At 37.4% G+C, this 17,494-nt stretch overlaps 2 protein-coding genes across 5 annotated transcripts; both read right to left on the bottom strand.

Moving 5' to 3' along the window:
* Nucleotides 1-2,026: 2,026 nt before the first annotated feature.
* Nucleotides 2,027-10,765, bottom strand: LOC122980972 (phosphatidylinositol 5-phosphate 4-kinase type-2 gamma-like). Of its 2 annotated transcripts, none has more exons than XM_044349439.1 (10): nt 10,202-10,765; nt 10,005-10,102; nt 8,761-8,857; nt 8,019-8,168; nt 6,142-6,288; nt 5,611-5,649; nt 3,495-3,608; nt 3,168-3,423; nt 2,930-3,033; nt 2,027-2,765 (listed from the first exon to the last, which is right to left on the bottom strand). In XM_044349439.1, the coding sequence occupies exons 1-10, from the start codon at nt 10,349-10,351 to the stop codon at nt 2,685-2,687; spliced, it is 1,236 nt and encodes a 411-aa protein (XP_044205374.1). In that variant the 5' UTR covers nt 10,352-10,765; the 3' UTR covers nt 2,027-2,684. The 2 variants fall into 2 exon arrangements, with proteins under 2 accessions (XP_044205374.1, XP_044205376.1); XM_044349441.1 differs by having other exon boundaries at nt 10,198-10,284.
* A 1,792-nt stretch (nt 10,766-12,557) lies between these two features.
* LOC122980875 (insulin-like growth factor-binding protein 5) lies at nt 12,558-17,410 on the bottom strand. Of its 3 annotated transcripts, none has more exons than XM_044349291.1 (5): nt 17,326-17,410; nt 13,886-14,316; nt 13,270-13,298; nt 13,046-13,165; nt 12,558-12,941 (listed from the first exon to the last, which is right to left on the bottom strand). In XM_044349291.1, exons 2-5 carry the CDS (start codon nt 14,193-14,195, stop codon nt 12,837-12,839), a joined length of 564 nt encoding a protein of 187 aa, XP_044205226.1. In that variant the 5' UTR covers nt 14,196-14,316; nt 17,326-17,410; the 3' UTR covers nt 12,558-12,836. The 3 variants fall into 3 exon arrangements, with proteins under 3 accessions (XP_044205226.1, XP_044205225.1, XP_044205224.1); XM_044349290.1 differs by lacking the exon at nt 17,326-17,410 and adding an exon at nt 14,534-14,648; XM_044349289.1 differs by lacking the exon at nt 17,326-17,410 and having other exon boundaries at nt 13,886-14,648.
* Between the last annotated feature and the right edge of the window lie 84 nt (nt 17,411-17,494).

Raw genomic sequence — 17,494 nt, 5'->3', positions numbered from 1 at the left:
ATTTGAACATGAGATCTTTTAGATCAAACCAGCCCTTGTTAAAGGCCCCTGATGGCTTTGACCTACTTCTTTCTAGGTCGAAGTCCTGGACTCAGTTTTATAGTGTAATACCACCACGCACCGAGCAATCTCATTTCTGTTCTATTGATTTACAGTTGTTTGAATACTTTTGGGAACACATATAAAAATAAAAGTACTGTAACATAGCAAACACAATAACTATAAGGCAGCCTGATAATTTATACCATAAAGGGAACAACTGAGACTTTTGAGATGCCAGTGTCTGAGAACAAATACTATATGAGGTTAGTCTTCCAAAAACATATAAAGCTTCTTTTTCTTAACGCTATTGGTCCAAACAGAACTCACTGGCATTTACAGAAAAAAGAGAAAAGCAGCAACAAGGTTCCCCCTAACAGGAGATAGACCTCATTATGAACAGTTACCTTGAAAACTCCAGAGGACTGGAGGATTATATTAAGTTACTGAATCATTGTACATGAAGATGTTGCTGTTGAGTTTTCAAATTGTATCTTTTAGATGTAACAGAAGTAAAATGTTTTACAACACTTTAACCTTGATAGGTTTTTTCAAGTTTAGTTGTAGCACTATTTTATCAATCATTTTCAAATGTTACCACTATAAAACTCTTAACCAAGACTCAGTACATGAATTTCAACAAAATGTTTAACTCCCAGTTTCTCTTCAACATACTGTGAGAAAATAATCTAAAATGGTAAGTAACAGATAATTTTCTTCCCCAAATGGAACAAAATGCCCTCTCAGCTACAGTAAGCTGCATAGACTTGTCATAAAACCAAACAGAGCCATATCTCCATTTGCTTCCTATGCCTGATAGTATTTATGTAGTGTCATATAAATTAATAAACTGCTTCAACAGTTAATCTCACACGCTGCTTGGGCTGTTTCTGTCCCTTCTCGGCCTGTTTGTCCACTCAGCTAAACCTACAAATTAGTCCAAAGTGACGACATCCTCATGACAGTCTCATCAGGAGTTTTAGGAATGTGTGCCAGGAGGCCTGGGACAAGGGAGAGAACTAAATAAGACCAAAAATGAATGTTTTGCCACTGAGAATACAAGTTAAAGGAACCTATACTGTATGTACTGTGTGAGCCCGGATACTACACATCCCTTTCATTTCTACTCATATCGACTTACAACCAGCTGAAATGTGATGAAAGTGAAATAAAAATGATGTTATATGAGACTGGATCCAAGCTGCAACATTTGACTTAAAAACTCTTTGATTAATTTATAATTTAGTATTTGGTGTGCTATAGTGCCTCTCAGATGATGCAAGCTTGTGTGTAACGTAGCTGACACAGCATTGCACTGCAAGCAAAATATGGAGCGATAAATACTGAATGCTGAGCTGAGAGAGTGTTGACCTTCATTTAAAGCTTTTCAGTTTTTCAGCTTTTAAGACACAAACACAATGAGATTATTTGTACTTAAAGAATAAGTTAACAATAGGCTGAAAAGCAGTATTTTACTGTCTGCTCTGTTGAAAGTTTCAAGTCTCTTTCACCTCTGAAAACACCCTGCAGCAGTGATGTCACAAGGTCCTGGAGTATACCTGTCCATCACTGCAGAAAGATGAGAAGTTAAACCACTAGAGGTCAGCAAAAGTTTCAGGGGGTGTTAAGTTACCCTTAAAATCTGCAGCAGCCTAATTTAGTGATGTACAAATGGAGGTAAAATTACAGTACAGTCTTTACTGTGAAGGAAAACTAAATGGTGAAACTTTCATTAGCCATGATAACAGCACACTCAGTGTATGGGTTAGTGTTCAATCTCTGATGAAATCTGATATTTTTGTTTTTGTGAAAATACTTTTAATAGCACATAATCAATATCATTATTCATAATACATTCATCAATAAAGAATGTTTCTAATGGCTTCAACTATTTGTGTTATAATTACATGGTAGTTTTTAAATAGAATTCTATTAATCTTCATTTTAAAATATGTGCTCAGAAATGGAGCCAGTATTTACCAGCTGGTACTTCTTCACACAGTTATGTCTGTGCCGTTTATTTTAAATCTGCACAACATATTAATGTAAAATTACGCATCTTATCAGGTTAAAGTCACATATTGGAGCTGAAAAATAGAATTTTATTATCCCTAATTGAGAACCTGCAGATTTGCCCAATTTTGCCAAATTATTATGGTAAGTGTTGTCAACCAACATTTCTAGCAGCAATGACTGAGACTTTGATTGAGAGCAATGATCAATGTGTTGAGAAAACCTTTTTTTCCTCACCATATCCACCCCCACTGGCCACTAAAAAAGAATACATTAATATCTGAGGCATTTACTTTCATCACATTACATGATTTCTTTAAAAAAAAAAAAACTGTATTCGTGGCTATCACTTTAAAAAACAAAAGACACCCATTCATAACCACAAATTGCCAAGAGCACTTTTCCTCCTGTGTGCAAATTCCAGTTCTTCACTCAGATATAAATGCATCATGTTGCAGTCTGGGATAATATGGAGGGTAAATACTCAAAAACCACATGAATCATTTAGAAATTAATGCAAATTAAATTTTCAGTGCATCTTGATGTTGATTTGGCATGGCTTGCAAGCATTGCATAGTGAAACTCCTCTTGTATTAAATGATTACGGTAGTAGCCTGGACTGAATCCTTGAACTAGGCAAAGATCTTAGTGATGAACTCTCGGAAACGTTTAGCGTACTGCTCTGGATGAACTGTTGAGATTTCTGCTCCTGCCTGCAAAACACACACACACACACACACACACACACACACACAGGCAGCATTGATTAAAAATAATAACTGAATGGAAAATGAAAGCAACCCTTTACACTTTACAGGCCAGAGAGAGCCATGCTGATTTTGCTAAACAATCTCTTTAAAGGACCTTGATCTCTCACCCCATGTTTGACAGCCTTGGCAGCGTGAGCAGCTTTCTTCTTGGTGTCGTACTGCGTCAGCACGTCAATCAGACCCATGAAATACACCTCCCTCTGGGGTGCACCTACATGCGAGTGGCAGCGTTCACAGCATTTGGTGAGTGATATTGATCTGCAGGTATGATCTCCAGCGTGTGATGGGGTTTAGGTGCATTACAGCTCCTATATCTTACATAAATTCTCGGCTGTCAGGACTCACCTACAGTACTTTGAATAGCGTACACATCCACATAAGGGTCGAACTCCCCAGGACCCATGGGTTTGAAGGAGTTCATGTAGCCAGCGATACCCTCAGGTGAGGTGGAGCCTGGAGCAGGAGCAAGGCCGTTTTCATCCTCCTCTTCCTCCTCATAGGACGACTCCATCATCTCCTCCTCCTCTTCCCTCTCAGCCCGCTCGACATCATGGATACCCAGCAGCAGGCTGTAGTCCATGATCCTCATACGAACCAAAAACTGCACAAAGACGACACACATGCTTAAATCATATGAGAGAAAATAATGTAATGCATTTCTTCATTTCTTACCTCAATATCTCTGTTAAGCTTGTCCATGATTTTCTCTTTCTCCTCGTCGCTCACATAAACCTTTTGCATGTTATTCCTGAAGTCGACGTCCTTATAAGTGGGCAGTTCTTTTACCTAGAAATACAGATTGAAAATAAACTACATTACGTTTAGCCTAAAAATGCAGAGAAAACACAATATTCATTAGCATTTTTCTCATTAAAATATAATAATTTTCTGCAACATAAAAGTCAAATAATGTTGCCCCAAATATTGTTTTTCAAATCAACACAGTTGGAAAGATCAAAGGTTTCCACAGCTCTGCAGTTATTTTAACTCCATCTATTCAACCAGCTATTTTTCGGTCTTTATATCTAGGTCACAGTCGCTCTAGTTCAACCAGAGGGGTTCTGATGTTATCTAAACAGTCTATTGCTAACTGACTGAATGCAAATCTAATCTTTAAATCACATTTGTCTCACTGCACAAACAAAAAAGACTTGTCACTCATTTCAAAAAGTATATTTCCCATATTTGCAGTTAGAGCTACAACATGTCAGATTGGAGAAAACAGCCTGCTTTCACGCCTCCAGACAGACTGTGACACAGCTGCAACCAGTTCAAGCTTGTTACAGACGATATGTTGTCCTTGTTAAGCATAAAACAGAGAGTTATAGACTCAATTTTACTTTTCACAACATTCTTACAGTTGTAAGTATATTCATGAATGTGAATCAAAAGCATTCAAATTTCAGCTCGATGTTAAACGGGCATTCCACCAATTTTAAACATAAAGGCTTGTTTACTCGTCTGGTCGAAAACTAATCAGCCCGTGAAAACAGCTGTACAATGTCTTCTATAGTTTTGGAGGGAGCTTTGTCAAGTCTGAGAGAATAACTCTTGTGATGTCATCAAGGGTTATTTCAGGTTAGGTTTAACGTAGTCTGACTCACTGGACGTAGACTGTAGGTAGAAGCCTGCCATTGGCCGACTATTTCAGTCGGCATTCTCTTCCCCTTCGCTATCTGCGTGTTACCGTTTTCAAAATCCCTGTTGCTACATGAAACAACAACAACAACAGTTATGCTTGTTTTTTTATCAGAAAAAGTTGTATCACATAGACCACATACATCTTTTACAGGAATTTGGCCATTTTAATGCCAGGGCTCAAACAAGTTCCAGCCTGACACTATTTTGCAAGGACACAGTTGCTGCATCCTGGGCTTAGAACTGCCCAAGACAGTTGTGATTGGTTTAAAGAAATACAAAGCGTTTTTTCCCCTATAGCAGAATCGATAGCGGGTGCAGCCAGACCTCCTCCAGCGTTGGCAAAGTGCTGTGGAGATACAACTGGCTATTCCAGACTGCATTGTGGGAAAATGTAGGATTCAGCATGTTTGGAGCTTGACCAACACTAGGAAACATGTTAAGATATTTCAGCCTCTGCTGCCTCAAATTTCTTTTGTTAACCTGTCTCTTGCAAGTCCCAAAACTTTGTACTTGCAGTACTGCATAACTGGAGTCCCCCTTTAAAAAATGTAAACCTAAAACATTTTTACCAGTACAGTATAAAAAATATTAAACCTATCTTTCAGGTTACATAAACCTTTTTTTTCCTTTTACAAGTAAGACTATATACAGCACCTGTGCCAAACCTTTTTTACATCCTCCACATATATAATTAAAGGTAAGCAGATCAAAAGATATTCAGCAGCCCTTGCAGGATCTAATTAATCATCTTTGAGTCTGAAACAAATTACATCAAATGGTTCTTACTCTTTCAAGTTTCTTATTAATTGACTATTTCAGAGACTCTAAAACACAACTTTTATGTTTCTTACTGATAACAAATCTAACCTCATCTCATCAATAAGTTGCCAATAATTAATGCATTTGAAAAACTACCCTTCCCTCCAAAAAATAGTGCATATTTTCATTTGGTATTTTTAAAAATGTTAAAAGACTGAGGTTTAAAAACACCCTCACTTCAGGCTGTATTCATTGAATAAAATATCAGGATCTCATTTAGTAATGCTGCAAGCGTTAAATAATGTTGAGTTACAAACACATGCATAAATGTCATGGGTAAAGCAATAAATTCATCATAAAACTGACATATCCCTTAATCTGATCTCACCTTCTCTTTAAAACTTGCTTCACGAGACACCAGGGAACCCTGAGGAAAGAAAACACCCCACAGTATTTCGCTGATATTATTCGCACTTGATATAGCAATTAACTGTTATCCTGGGTTATGTAAGCTTTATTAATTCATGAGCATTAAAGTCCCAACCAGTAGAATGTTTAAGTGGATGTATCATCTTTTAAATTAGGCGGATTAAATTGACATTAAATGTTCTCACATGGCTACCTTCCTTTTGTAAATTTCTGTGAACAATTAGCTATTTAACAAGGCTTAAGAAATTAAATTGGCGAGAAAGCACTGAATGCTATAAAAGTTTGTGACATAAAAGAGTTCTCATAGTTTTTACATCTGTGATAAAATCAGTAAAGCGGGACGCAAAATGAGCTGAGATAAAACTACAAACACAAAGGATGTTTCAACACATTACACATCTGACTGTGTGTGCAGCATTAACAGTATGTTATCTGTACTGATTACACTCTCTGGAACCTCATCTAGCTACATGACTCCGGCAGAATTTACCTTGAGGTCGTACTTCCTGTGTACATGCAGTCTGTGGCTGAACATGTTCCTCATCACTAACAGGTAGGTGTCCTCACTCTCCACAGTGACTCTGTACATCGCCAGGAACTGAGGGAGCAGCGTACTGCCATGGCAGGTGACAATATGCTGGAAGAGAACAGCAGTAAATGGACAATGAATGATGAGGAACAATGAAAGCATCTACTGTACCCAGCAGCATGTGCATAAATGAAAATGCTTCTGTCTCTGTGAACACTCCTCCTGAGGATCCTCCACTGGCCTGTGATCATAACTTGACAGGTTGTATGTCTCTGCTCAAGTCGGCCTGTCTCACTCAAGTTTGCTGCTTTGGTGAAATAATGACACAACAGGAGTGAGTGGACTGCTTGTTCTAGTTAAACAAGAGTCACACTTGCAACTGTGTGAGACTGTATTTAGGCACAGTGGTGCTTTGAGCTAAATGCTATCATGCTTACACTGACAACATGCTGGTGTTTTAGCAGGTATAATGTTTACCATCTTAACTATTCTAGTTTAGCGTGTAATGTTCGCTAGTGAGTTCTAAATACAAAGTACAGCTAGGGCTGAATGTCATAAGTATTTTGCCATAAAGAAAAATGAATTAAATTAAATGTCATGGAAATCCATCTGGTAGTTGTTGAGATATTTCCATTTGGACCAAAGTGGTAGACCAACCGCCTAGAGCTGCACTGGTTGATCAATTAATCATTAGTTGCCAACTATTACATTAATCATCAACTTTTTTGATAATCATTTAGTCATTTTGAGTGACTTTTTAAGAAGAACATTTCCAAATTCTCTAATTCCAGCTTCTCAAATGTGTTTACTGTCCTCTATGATAGTAAACTAAATAAAGAATCTTTGGGTTGTGGACTGTTGGTCGGGACAAACGAAGACATTTGAGGACGTCACCTTAGGCTTTGGGGAACAGAGATGAACATTTTTCACCATTTTCTGACATTTAATGGACAAAACGACTAACTGATTAATCGAGAAAATAATCAATGAGATTAATCACTAATGGAAATAATCATTAGTTGCAGCCCTACAATGGTCAGACGTTGCCATCCCTAAAGCCGCGCTGCTAGAACGGCTGACAAGAACATTTCAAAAACAGAATTTGAGAATGAAAGTTCATTCTTAACCATTGTAATAGTAGTTTGAAAAAAATACCCCAAAACTCAAGGTCCACTCACCATCTATTTCCAGAGCTTTGAAAGAAGCAGTGACAGTAAGAAAACTCCCTCCTCTGATGAAGACAGTGAGATGCAGTTGAAAAGCTAATAAGTGGATCTCAAGTTAAGATTTTTTGGGGAAATAACAGCTCTTATTCAAAGAATATTATTATTATCTATGAGGTAGGGTTTGTCTTCAAACATTTTTACTTGGCCATAAGGTCCAAACAAATACAAAATTCCAAAATGATGTGTTTATTTTGCCAACAAATTGTTTTCTCTATTTAGTTAAATGTCTTTAAAGAGAGCATTTTGTCCTTAAAGTCTTTTCTTTATAATTTTCTTTAGAGGCAGAAAAAAATATAACATGCTTGCTATTAAGCATTTTTATCAACTCAAATTTAAATGTAGAGCCCTGGTCACGAATCATTACATGTGGGAGAAAAACTCTCATTGAAACACACTCATCTGTCTCTGTCAGCTTTGCTGTGGTAAAACCTTTGCCATGGCAACCAGGGTTATCACCCTTTGTCCTGTGTACAAAAGCTACAGGACAAAATGAGTGGAAAATATGACTAATATAATTAATCTTCAGATTTCCCTCAACGCAAACTAGAAAAACTCACTAAAATGCTGGTTAAAAAAATAATGTTTCTGACTTCCAGCCTGTGTCAGTCCTACCTGGTGATACTCAGAGAGGATGTTGTGCATCTCCTCCACCTCCTCACTAGAGATTTCTTTGACTACCAAAGTGCGGTCGTATGATGTCAGCAGCAGCCTCACGCATTGCCCCTCCTCGTCTTTGAGCGGAGGACTGCGGGCCAGAGACACCTGTTGGTGAGCACCAGTAACACGTGACTTCAGCTGCACAATACATCTGTCCAACTGTATGAAGCCTTTTACATCCCTGTATTCCCTTTTGAAATGCAAACCATTTTCACAGAAGCACTGAAAATTTAAGAAATGCAAATCTCTACCATAAACAGGAAATGTACAAAAGATAAGGCCTGTTTGTAGACTCAGCCTACTGCTAGTGTTATGGATCATGCTGGAACAAAAAGCTGTATTTTGCATTGATGTCCACTGTGCATCTCTTGTAATTTGGCTTTAATCAGCACATGCTTTAAAGCGCACGTACAGAATGCCTCACATAATTGTAAGCAAATGTGTGCTGAGCAGAGCGGAGGATGACTCTGTGTGCCACCTGCCGCATGCAAATATCACAAAGAAATGCAAATTTAGTAGGGAGAAGATCAACAGATACAAAAAAGTGTCTGTTTTTTTATAAAAGACAAGAAACACTGAAAAATCTTTTTATGGTCTACATTTGTTCAAATCTATGTCTCTGTTTTCCAAACTTCTTATAATCTGCCTCACACTCTAAAATTATTGTTTTTGGCCCCTTTATTTCTGTTGATTGTACCTGGTAATCTTGATCCTCGATGCCAAAGCGCTCTCGCAGGTTTCTGAACACCTGTGGACAGTACTCTTTGAATTTAAATTGTCCAGGAAGATTCTCTCTGAGGAACAAAGAAGTTTTAATAAATGAAACAAGACTAATGCAGGTTGATTTACAGTGTTGTCACATGACTTTACATACTCTGCATCTAACAAAGCTTCATTAAACAATATTAAAGAATGTCAGAGATAATAACCCTAAATTTAACATGAGGTAGCCCTCACTAAATGATTGTTTTCACTTTCTCTCTTCTTCTTTAAATACAGCACAAATATAATATTTCACTGCACAATAGTAACATGTTCAAATCATGTGATTAACAAGATTAAACGTCCACAGTTTTGTGCTGATGTTTCTGTACAGATATCCTCATTCAAAATGTTGAAAATCTTTGCAGAAATAAATGTGTTTGAATCAGAACTATATCTATTCCTGTGTATTTAAGAATGCTACTGAAACATGAACTCCATAAAAGCATCAAGTCTGTCGTTTTTATATATATGTATCACTTATGTTTAATCTACTTTCTACTACTACATCCTGCTAATTCACTTAAACAGTTTCCACATCAAGCAACATGAAAACCATTTGAGTAAAATCTCGTCAAAGTAACAACACTTCTACTTGAGAAAAACATGTTTTATTGTTCCCTCCTAACCTCTGTTTAGAAGTCTTTATGCGACCTGGATTCCTGAATGGATTAAAGGATTATTGAAAGCCACTCAGTTTTGGAGACTTCAGCCGTATAGAAAGTGAACTTCACAGCAGACATAGTTTACAGCACAGTTTTTCATAAATAATTAAAAACTGTGAGCCCCTGAACACCTTCAGATGAATTCATCAACTTGGCTCTTTTCTTGTTTGTGTGACACTGGTGTGACGAAGCCTCTGGCTACTACTCACTTAGTGGAAATTATGATGCATTTCTAACTTTAGAATACATTATTGTTGTTTTACATAATTGCATACTGTAGACTATAGTCCAAACGAGATCAATTATTATTTCTGTCCTCTTTTTGACTGCTTTATTGTTATTATAGCTGTAGCTGTGGTTCTGTTAATAGCACTGTTGTTCTCATGAGGGGGTCTGCAATTTGTGATAAGCGCAGGCAGACAAATAAATCATAAGAGCAACAAAAATCTGTGCAAATCACAGGAAACACCAGGATGAAGGTAACAATCAGGCAAAGTTGAGTGGAGCACTGTACTTGTTGAAGAGATGGTTGTTGACTTTGATCTTGGTGCTGGCTTTAAAGTCGTCTGGGAGCAGCATGACAGGTACAGGCACCTGGGTCAGGTCATTGATCTGCGCATGATCCATATACAGACAGTTGGTCAACATACATATTTACACTTGTGCTGATATAAACACATATTAGACACATTAGGCAGCGCACATACCCACCGAATGATTGACTCCCCACATCAATACGCTCAACACGGGGTCACTGGCTCGGAAAACCTCCACTTTCTGCTGCACAAAGTGCTTCTTCTTCGTCTTCCTCTTGGGCGCCAGAGCGGTCAGAGGGCTGGAGGAGGCAACGGGAGAAGACATCTCACTTTCGCAGGTAAGAGAGGCGTGTGTGGGGTTTTGTCTTTGGAAGAGAGATGCTCAGTCTCCGGCTCTGAACAGGCTTTTAGTTGTCATCTGTGGCGTCCTGTCTATGTAAAGCAGCCGTGTGCAGGCTCTGCAGCAGCTGCTGGGAAACAGCTCCTCCTGGTCTGGAGACGTCTGGTCGTTTTGCGTCGATTCAGTCCAACAACAATGAAGCCAAACAGGTGCAGAGCATCATATACTGTAAATCTGTTAGCTCACCCCTAACTTTAGATAATATGATTCGTTTAACAAAAGTTTGTATTATAATAACAACACTTTTCTAGTAGCTTAAAATGCAATCTACAACATGCATGTAATAAATTATAACTGTGAAACATAACTTTTGTTGTTGACACTGAGGTTCATTCAAAACTACTATAACTGTTTAAGCTGTTGGTTTGTGTTAAATTGCATCATAATGAAGTTTGCTTTATTTTGGAGTTTTATTAGACATTTGGAGAGGTGAAAAAATATATTTCACAAGAAGAAAAGAAAAAGAACAAATGACAGAAAACAAAGAAAAATACAATTTTGAAGTCTTTTTTTCTTTCCTCCGTAACTTTGATCATCACGTGACCCCTTAGATTTTAGGTAAGGATCCACTGTTGATGAATGAGGTGGACAAAATATTACAAACACCTTTCAATGTAATGCAGTCCAATACAAGTAGCAGTCTCAACAAAAACTGAATGTTTAGTTATTACTGGGTTAATATATTGAATTGTATTGCAGAATACAGTAACTATAACTCAGTGTAGTCAATGCCTTAACCCTTACATACTGTACAGCTCAGGTCAAATTTGACCCATATTTACATTTTGAGAGCCTGAACACCATTCCTCTAGCCTGAGATTGTATGACTCTTCCTAAAATGATATTCAAAAAGATTTCAACTTTTTTGTGTTTGTGCAGCTGATAAACATTCGTGTACATACTGCAGAGGGTGCCCTGGGTTCAATTTGACCCATACTTATTCAAAAATTCAAAAATCAGCATTCAAATGTTATTATATTCTTCACATTAAATAATACTCATTGAAATCATGATGGCTGTGATGTTCTCCTGTTTCAGGTAACATAGGACCATAATACAGGTTGATTGTTTTTTCTTCATAAATTAATAGCGTAAAACATAAACAGTACATTCTCTCTGGTCTCTGAAAGCTTTGTTAAAGATTAACCACCCATTTATTAATGACTGGTGAGGTATTTATGAATGAATGAGTGATGGATTCATGGTTCAGAAGTTTGGTATAGAGACTACTGTAATTATGAGGCGATACTGTGATGGGTCAGAGTACTGTAAGGGTTCATGACAAACATCTTGGTGCTTACTGTAACCACAATGATCCATCCAGCATGCTACAGGAGGCACCAAAATGTTCAGACATTATAACCTTTCATGTAAAATGGATACAGAAGCAGGTGTAATACTTGAGCTTATTGAGCTTGATCTAAAAAAACTGTTGATCTCCTTTCATATTTTATGAAAAGAAATCATGAGACCTTAAAAAAGGAAACACATGTTTATATGTATTGTTACTACTATGCTTAACTCTGCTCCTTAGTTCATGATGTTGGATTAAGGGACCAGATAGATTTACTTCCTGAGAAAATGTATTTTATTTCCAAAACAGGTAACCAAACATTTTTCATGCACAGAATCCAAAAAGAATCGATGAAGTCTCTTGTGTATATCTGTGTAATGTCGTCCATCAGTGTCAGTCTGAATCAACCCCTCTTATTGTTCAAGAGGCAAAATTTCTAGTGGCAAAAAAGAAAATCATAATAATAATGCACCCATGTAATTCTGTATTAGAAATGTAGGTTCTTAAAATGATACGCCTGTCTGCACTTATGGGCAAGAACTGGTACATTTCTTATTCAAAGAAAAAGCAATATTTACATAAATAATATTATACTTAAAGGGACATAAATAGGGTGACATACAGAGATTATATACAGCAATTACAGTAATAATACAATTACAGTGGTTTAAAAGTTTAAAAAAATACTGAAAAAATATAAATATGATATATTGAATGCATACAAAATACGGGATTAGAGTTAATTGGCCAAGAGACTGCAGATTACTGCCGATGTAATAAATTGACAGAGTGTCTTGTTACAATGTGACACTTGGTTGGATAATTTTTCTATGCTCGTATAAATATAATATGATATACTTCTGCATCTGATGAATTCAGTGAGTAGATGGTGAAGGACGTCAGATCAATACAGTTGTGATATGTTCAGCAGAGGGCGCAAAGAGACAAAGTTACACCTGACTATTGAAACAGCTTCTCGTTGGTAAAGCTGCTTCCAGCTGATGGAGAATGAAATGTGTTGAGTTCCTTCAGACTCTGTGTGGTGTTCCTTCATCTTCATCTCATATTGGTCGTGAAGCTCCAGCCTCCTCTGCTTAAGTCCAGGCTTCATGCATTTTAACAAGTTAGGCCGCCCCTCTGTTTAGGTTGTGAAGTCACCGGCATGCCGTTCTCATCCACACACCAGCACCTGCCACGCTGCTTACCTCGAGACGACCAACACTGCACACAAACACAACACACAATCACACGATGAAGCCTGAAGCTGCAAATACATCCAGTAGTAAACCATCATTTAATATTTTTCATCCTGAATAAAAACTCACCTGCTTCTTATTGAAGTAGCCTCGCTTGTCACAGTTGGGCATGTAGATATCATGATGTGATTTAATTAAATGGGCATCAAGGCCTCTGATGAGTGTAGTTAGCAGTTTTCGACATGGAGCCTGAAAGAAGGGACGATTTCGACAGATAAGTGAAAAATCTAAATGTCAGATTATTATGTACTGTTTCTCTGAAGCATTGGGATTGATATGAAGGTGATTTTTACCTCCTCTGGATCCCCAGTAGGTGCTGGATCTGGATTCAGATAAAGACAAAACATTTAACATTGATTACTAATGACTCTGTGTTAATACCTGTTAAATCAAACAGCTTTAATTTCATTCTGTTGCAAGCTCAGTTGCAATTTTTCTTTTTAACCGACTCTTTAAAACCTCCTTTAGGGTTTTTTTTGTAATAAACTTCACTCTTAAATAACTGATCACACTAATAGAAGCACTAACAGCCGGAACGTAAAACCTGTCTTGAACAAAAGAAAAATCAATGCTTATATTGATTTTCGTTGTGCTGACCAAGCCATTAAAACATTTTTCACCTAACTCATTGTGATGTTTCACTACCTCGCCCTAAAGCTGTTATTTATATGTAACTGCTTGTCCACCACTTAGTGGTTGAGCTATGATAAAAGAAAATCAAGTGTGTAAAAACAGGTGTGTCTCTCTGTTTTTCTTTTCTTGACTATCACAAACTTAGAATCATGTTTCAGGAAGATTCATCGATTTGTTGATTAAATGTGAAATGTAAGGTTGTAATGCTGACAAATAAATCATTAAATGGTGAGTTTTAGTGTTGAAAATCACCGTGAACCTCACCTATAGACTTACCTACAGAGTGGCTCTTTTCAGTTGAGTTGATGCCGGTGGTGTTACTGCAGACGCCTCTGCCCTCCAGCAGGGTGCGGAGGGGCTTTGGGTCATCTTCTGGAGGGGCACAACGCAGACCAACGGCACAGCTCTGAGTGTAGACCCCACATGGTTCTCCAACGGCCAGAGAGGAGGCATTTAAATCTACAGTTGGCTGACTTTGTGCAGGCTTTCCTTTACAGGTGGGACATCTGGATGGTGTAGTCAGCGGCCTTGGGCTTGACAGAACCGGCTGCAGGAGGAGCAGCACCAGGATGTTTAAATATAGCATCTCACACTGAAAGTTGTCCTCTAGTAAATGGGTCTAGTCACCGACTTGTTGATTGTTGTTTCCTATGAGGACTTCTGATCCCTCTTTAGCACAGAGTCAGCGTTGCTCCACCGACTGCAGTCTGTCGAAAGGTGGATAGTAATTCCCTCAAGCCAAGACAAAGTGATAATGAGGCTGACAGACGCCACTGGCAGCAGCTTTTAAATAGCCAAAACCAGTGAAAGGTATGGGAGGGTACGTGATGGAGAATGTTAGTTTTCTCTCTCATTTCTACACAGCTGAGCACACCCCGTTTCACTGACACACACACAAGCACGCACACACACGCATGCTCATACCATTTGTTGTCTGTCATCTTGCAGGGTAGTAATGTTTTCTACACCAACATTGTGTACGCTACTCCATTGCTCTGCCTTTTCCGCACTGACCACTCGTGACATGTGACCAAACACGGCTCAGCAGACAAGAAATTAACCATTTGTGTTTTAAAACGATCGCTGTTCAACACAAAGAAGGAACTTCACTTTAAATATTGTCATCTGTCTACACAGAATTTTTGTCTTACGATCAGTTACTATTACTTGAAGTTGAGAGCCAAAATGACCAACTACAAAATGAAATGCAATGGTAAAGGCATCAGCAGTCGTGGAATCTAACTGAGTATGTTCATTTACTTAAGTACTGTATTTACTGTAAGTATAATTTTACAGTAGTTGTAATTTACTTGAGTAAATTAGGTTGAGATTAGGTGAGAATATGGTGCAAATAGATCAACGTAGCAGCATCTCAACTAAGCACAACATTGAAATGTTTCTTATACAGTAACAATCAGTCATTTTGCAACAGTATTGTGCAGTTTATGGTGATTATAGGGAGTCGACAGTATTGTATTCTGAGGATGATTCTAAATATAGTTAAGCACATAATTTTAGTAGAAAAAACGTAAATGTTATAATATAATTTTACACTATACTCCAAATAATACAAGCACAATGAAAGAAATACCCAGTTACAGAAACAGAAGTAAAAGTACTCAGTTACTTCCACCCTTTCGTCCTTACGTTTGACATTGCCGTGACTTTTCTTTAAATAGCAACCACAAAACAAACACTTTGCTAGCAGAGTGTGTTTACAGACTCTGTTACTGCAGGGCTAAAGATTTACATGAGAGACTGAAGGAGTGCCACTCAAGGTTGCATGACTAAGACATTAATAGCCACCAGCAAAAAGTCCCACCCTGCAAATTCCACTGTGTGTGAGTCACAAACACATTAAATTAGAAAACAAGGTCTCATAAATTTAATAGCATGTCTTCTAACTTAATGTATCATTAAAACCCCGTCTGTGACCACATTGCAGTTAACAATAAGAGTATTTATCTATCTATAATAGAATATAGTGAAAATGTAGTGTAACACTTAGGGACTGAAATAGTATGAGTATCCTAATTACTTATTTATTTTAGTTGGATGTTACTTAAGTAGAAGTAAGACTACTTGAACTGAAAAAGGAAGCTTTGTGGAGGACTGAGAGTAAAATACATACTGTAAAATTACCAACATTTGTCAACCATCAGATATTTCACCATACTGTTTATACTAAGGTAGTTATTTGGATGTATTAGGCCTTTATGGACAGTTCTGTATTCATAGGACTTTTAGTGTCAGTGTGATGAGATATCTTGATTTTTATCCAAAACAATTCTTCTTTGATATATAAACACTTTCTAATTCAATTTAAAGACAATTTTCTACAGTATCAGTTATTAATAGTTATTATAGTCACCATGGAAGACCCACACTGTATCACATTAGGACTGCAACTAACAATTATTTTCATTATGGATTAATCGGACGATTATTTTCTCGGTTAATAATTTTGTCTGTAAAGTGTCGGAAAATAGTGAAAAATGCCTGTGGTGATTTCTTAGAGCTCATGGTTGTTTGGGTTTGAACAATTCCCCTGTAATTCAGTAATGCTCTTCAAAATAGTAACAAGTTTTTATTTTCTTTATGCTTTTCACTGATTCCTTCCCACGATATAAGAGGTTCAAAGTGAACTAAAAAGAGACATATCCTGTTTTTGAGCCTTAAAAGCAAAACTTTTGGCCACTCTGTGAATCCTGTCTTTGTAGAAGTTAAACCACAGTTTTTCACTCAAGTGAAAGTAAGTCTTACTGCTTTTAGGATACAGTTGAAAAAGTACAAATTGAAGTCTCCCAAAGGGCTAAACTTGGCCTTTTTATTGCTGTATAAAATACAAAAGTTATCATAAAAATAACTGTTTACTTAGGTCACTTTTGGGGTATTTACATAGACTAACATTAATTTCCTGGAGACTTACTCTAACTCTAACCATCACCACTACTTGCCTAACCCTAAATCTAACCTTAACCACTGACCACAAAAATAAGCTTTTTCCCAGCTGGGGACACAGCTTTTGTCCTCAATTGGACAAGCTGTCCCCAATTAACTGGTCTCCTAATTGTGTCCCTAAAAGAAGGCTAAGTCAGAGAAGAAAGAAAGTATGCAATAATCGATAGTAAGCATACTGTGTGACTGAGGGTGATAGAGATTGATTATCTAGCAAACTGTTCATATGCAGTTTCGATTTGTCCCAACTGTTAAATTCAGTAGTTATGTGCCATTCACCAGTGTGCTGTTATTTGCAACATGAACTTCTGACTTTTCATCTTTTTATAGTTGACATCCTGATATCTGTAACCCTAACCCTAATGACCAACCCTAAATTCTGACTTAATTATATCATCATTACACCTAAAAGCTTAGCTTACAGGCTATGCGATCATACCAAAAGATAACTTGGGGTCTGTATAAGTGTGTTTTTATGCTCTTACAATATAAAATAAGCAAGTATAACACAGGTAATAGATACATATTGTATAGTACAGTTGTAGTGACATTAGTAGCTCCTCTATGTTGTGCCTGACTGCTGGAAACTGAATCATACTGTCAGGCTATTTGAACTAATAAAATAAAAAGTGAAGGAGAAAGAGAGAGAAGGAAAGAAAACTCTTCCACCAGGACACAAAGAGAGATAACAGACAGAAACACAGATACAGAGCTTGTACAGTAATTAGTACAGTTATATGTTGTATGGATGTAATTACCACTTCAAACCATTTCTGAGTAGGTCTCATTTTAAGCACCAAGATCATACAACCAGTCTGTTGCTGCTGGTGATGTGAACATGTCCTCACATCTGATTCACACACATACCGACACACACGCGGCACTGCACAGGTTAATTAAAGACGTCACACTTTATTTATCCTCTGT

This window comes from Thunnus albacares, chromosome 4, assembly GCF_914725855.1.
Source record: "Thunnus albacares chromosome 4, fThuAlb1.1, whole genome shotgun sequence".
NCBI lineage: Eukaryota > Metazoa > Chordata > Actinopteri > Scombriformes > Scombridae > Thunnus > Thunnus albacares.
The sequence above is the reverse complement of the archived record's forward strand: the minus strand, read 5'-3'. Positions and strand labels throughout refer to the sequence as shown.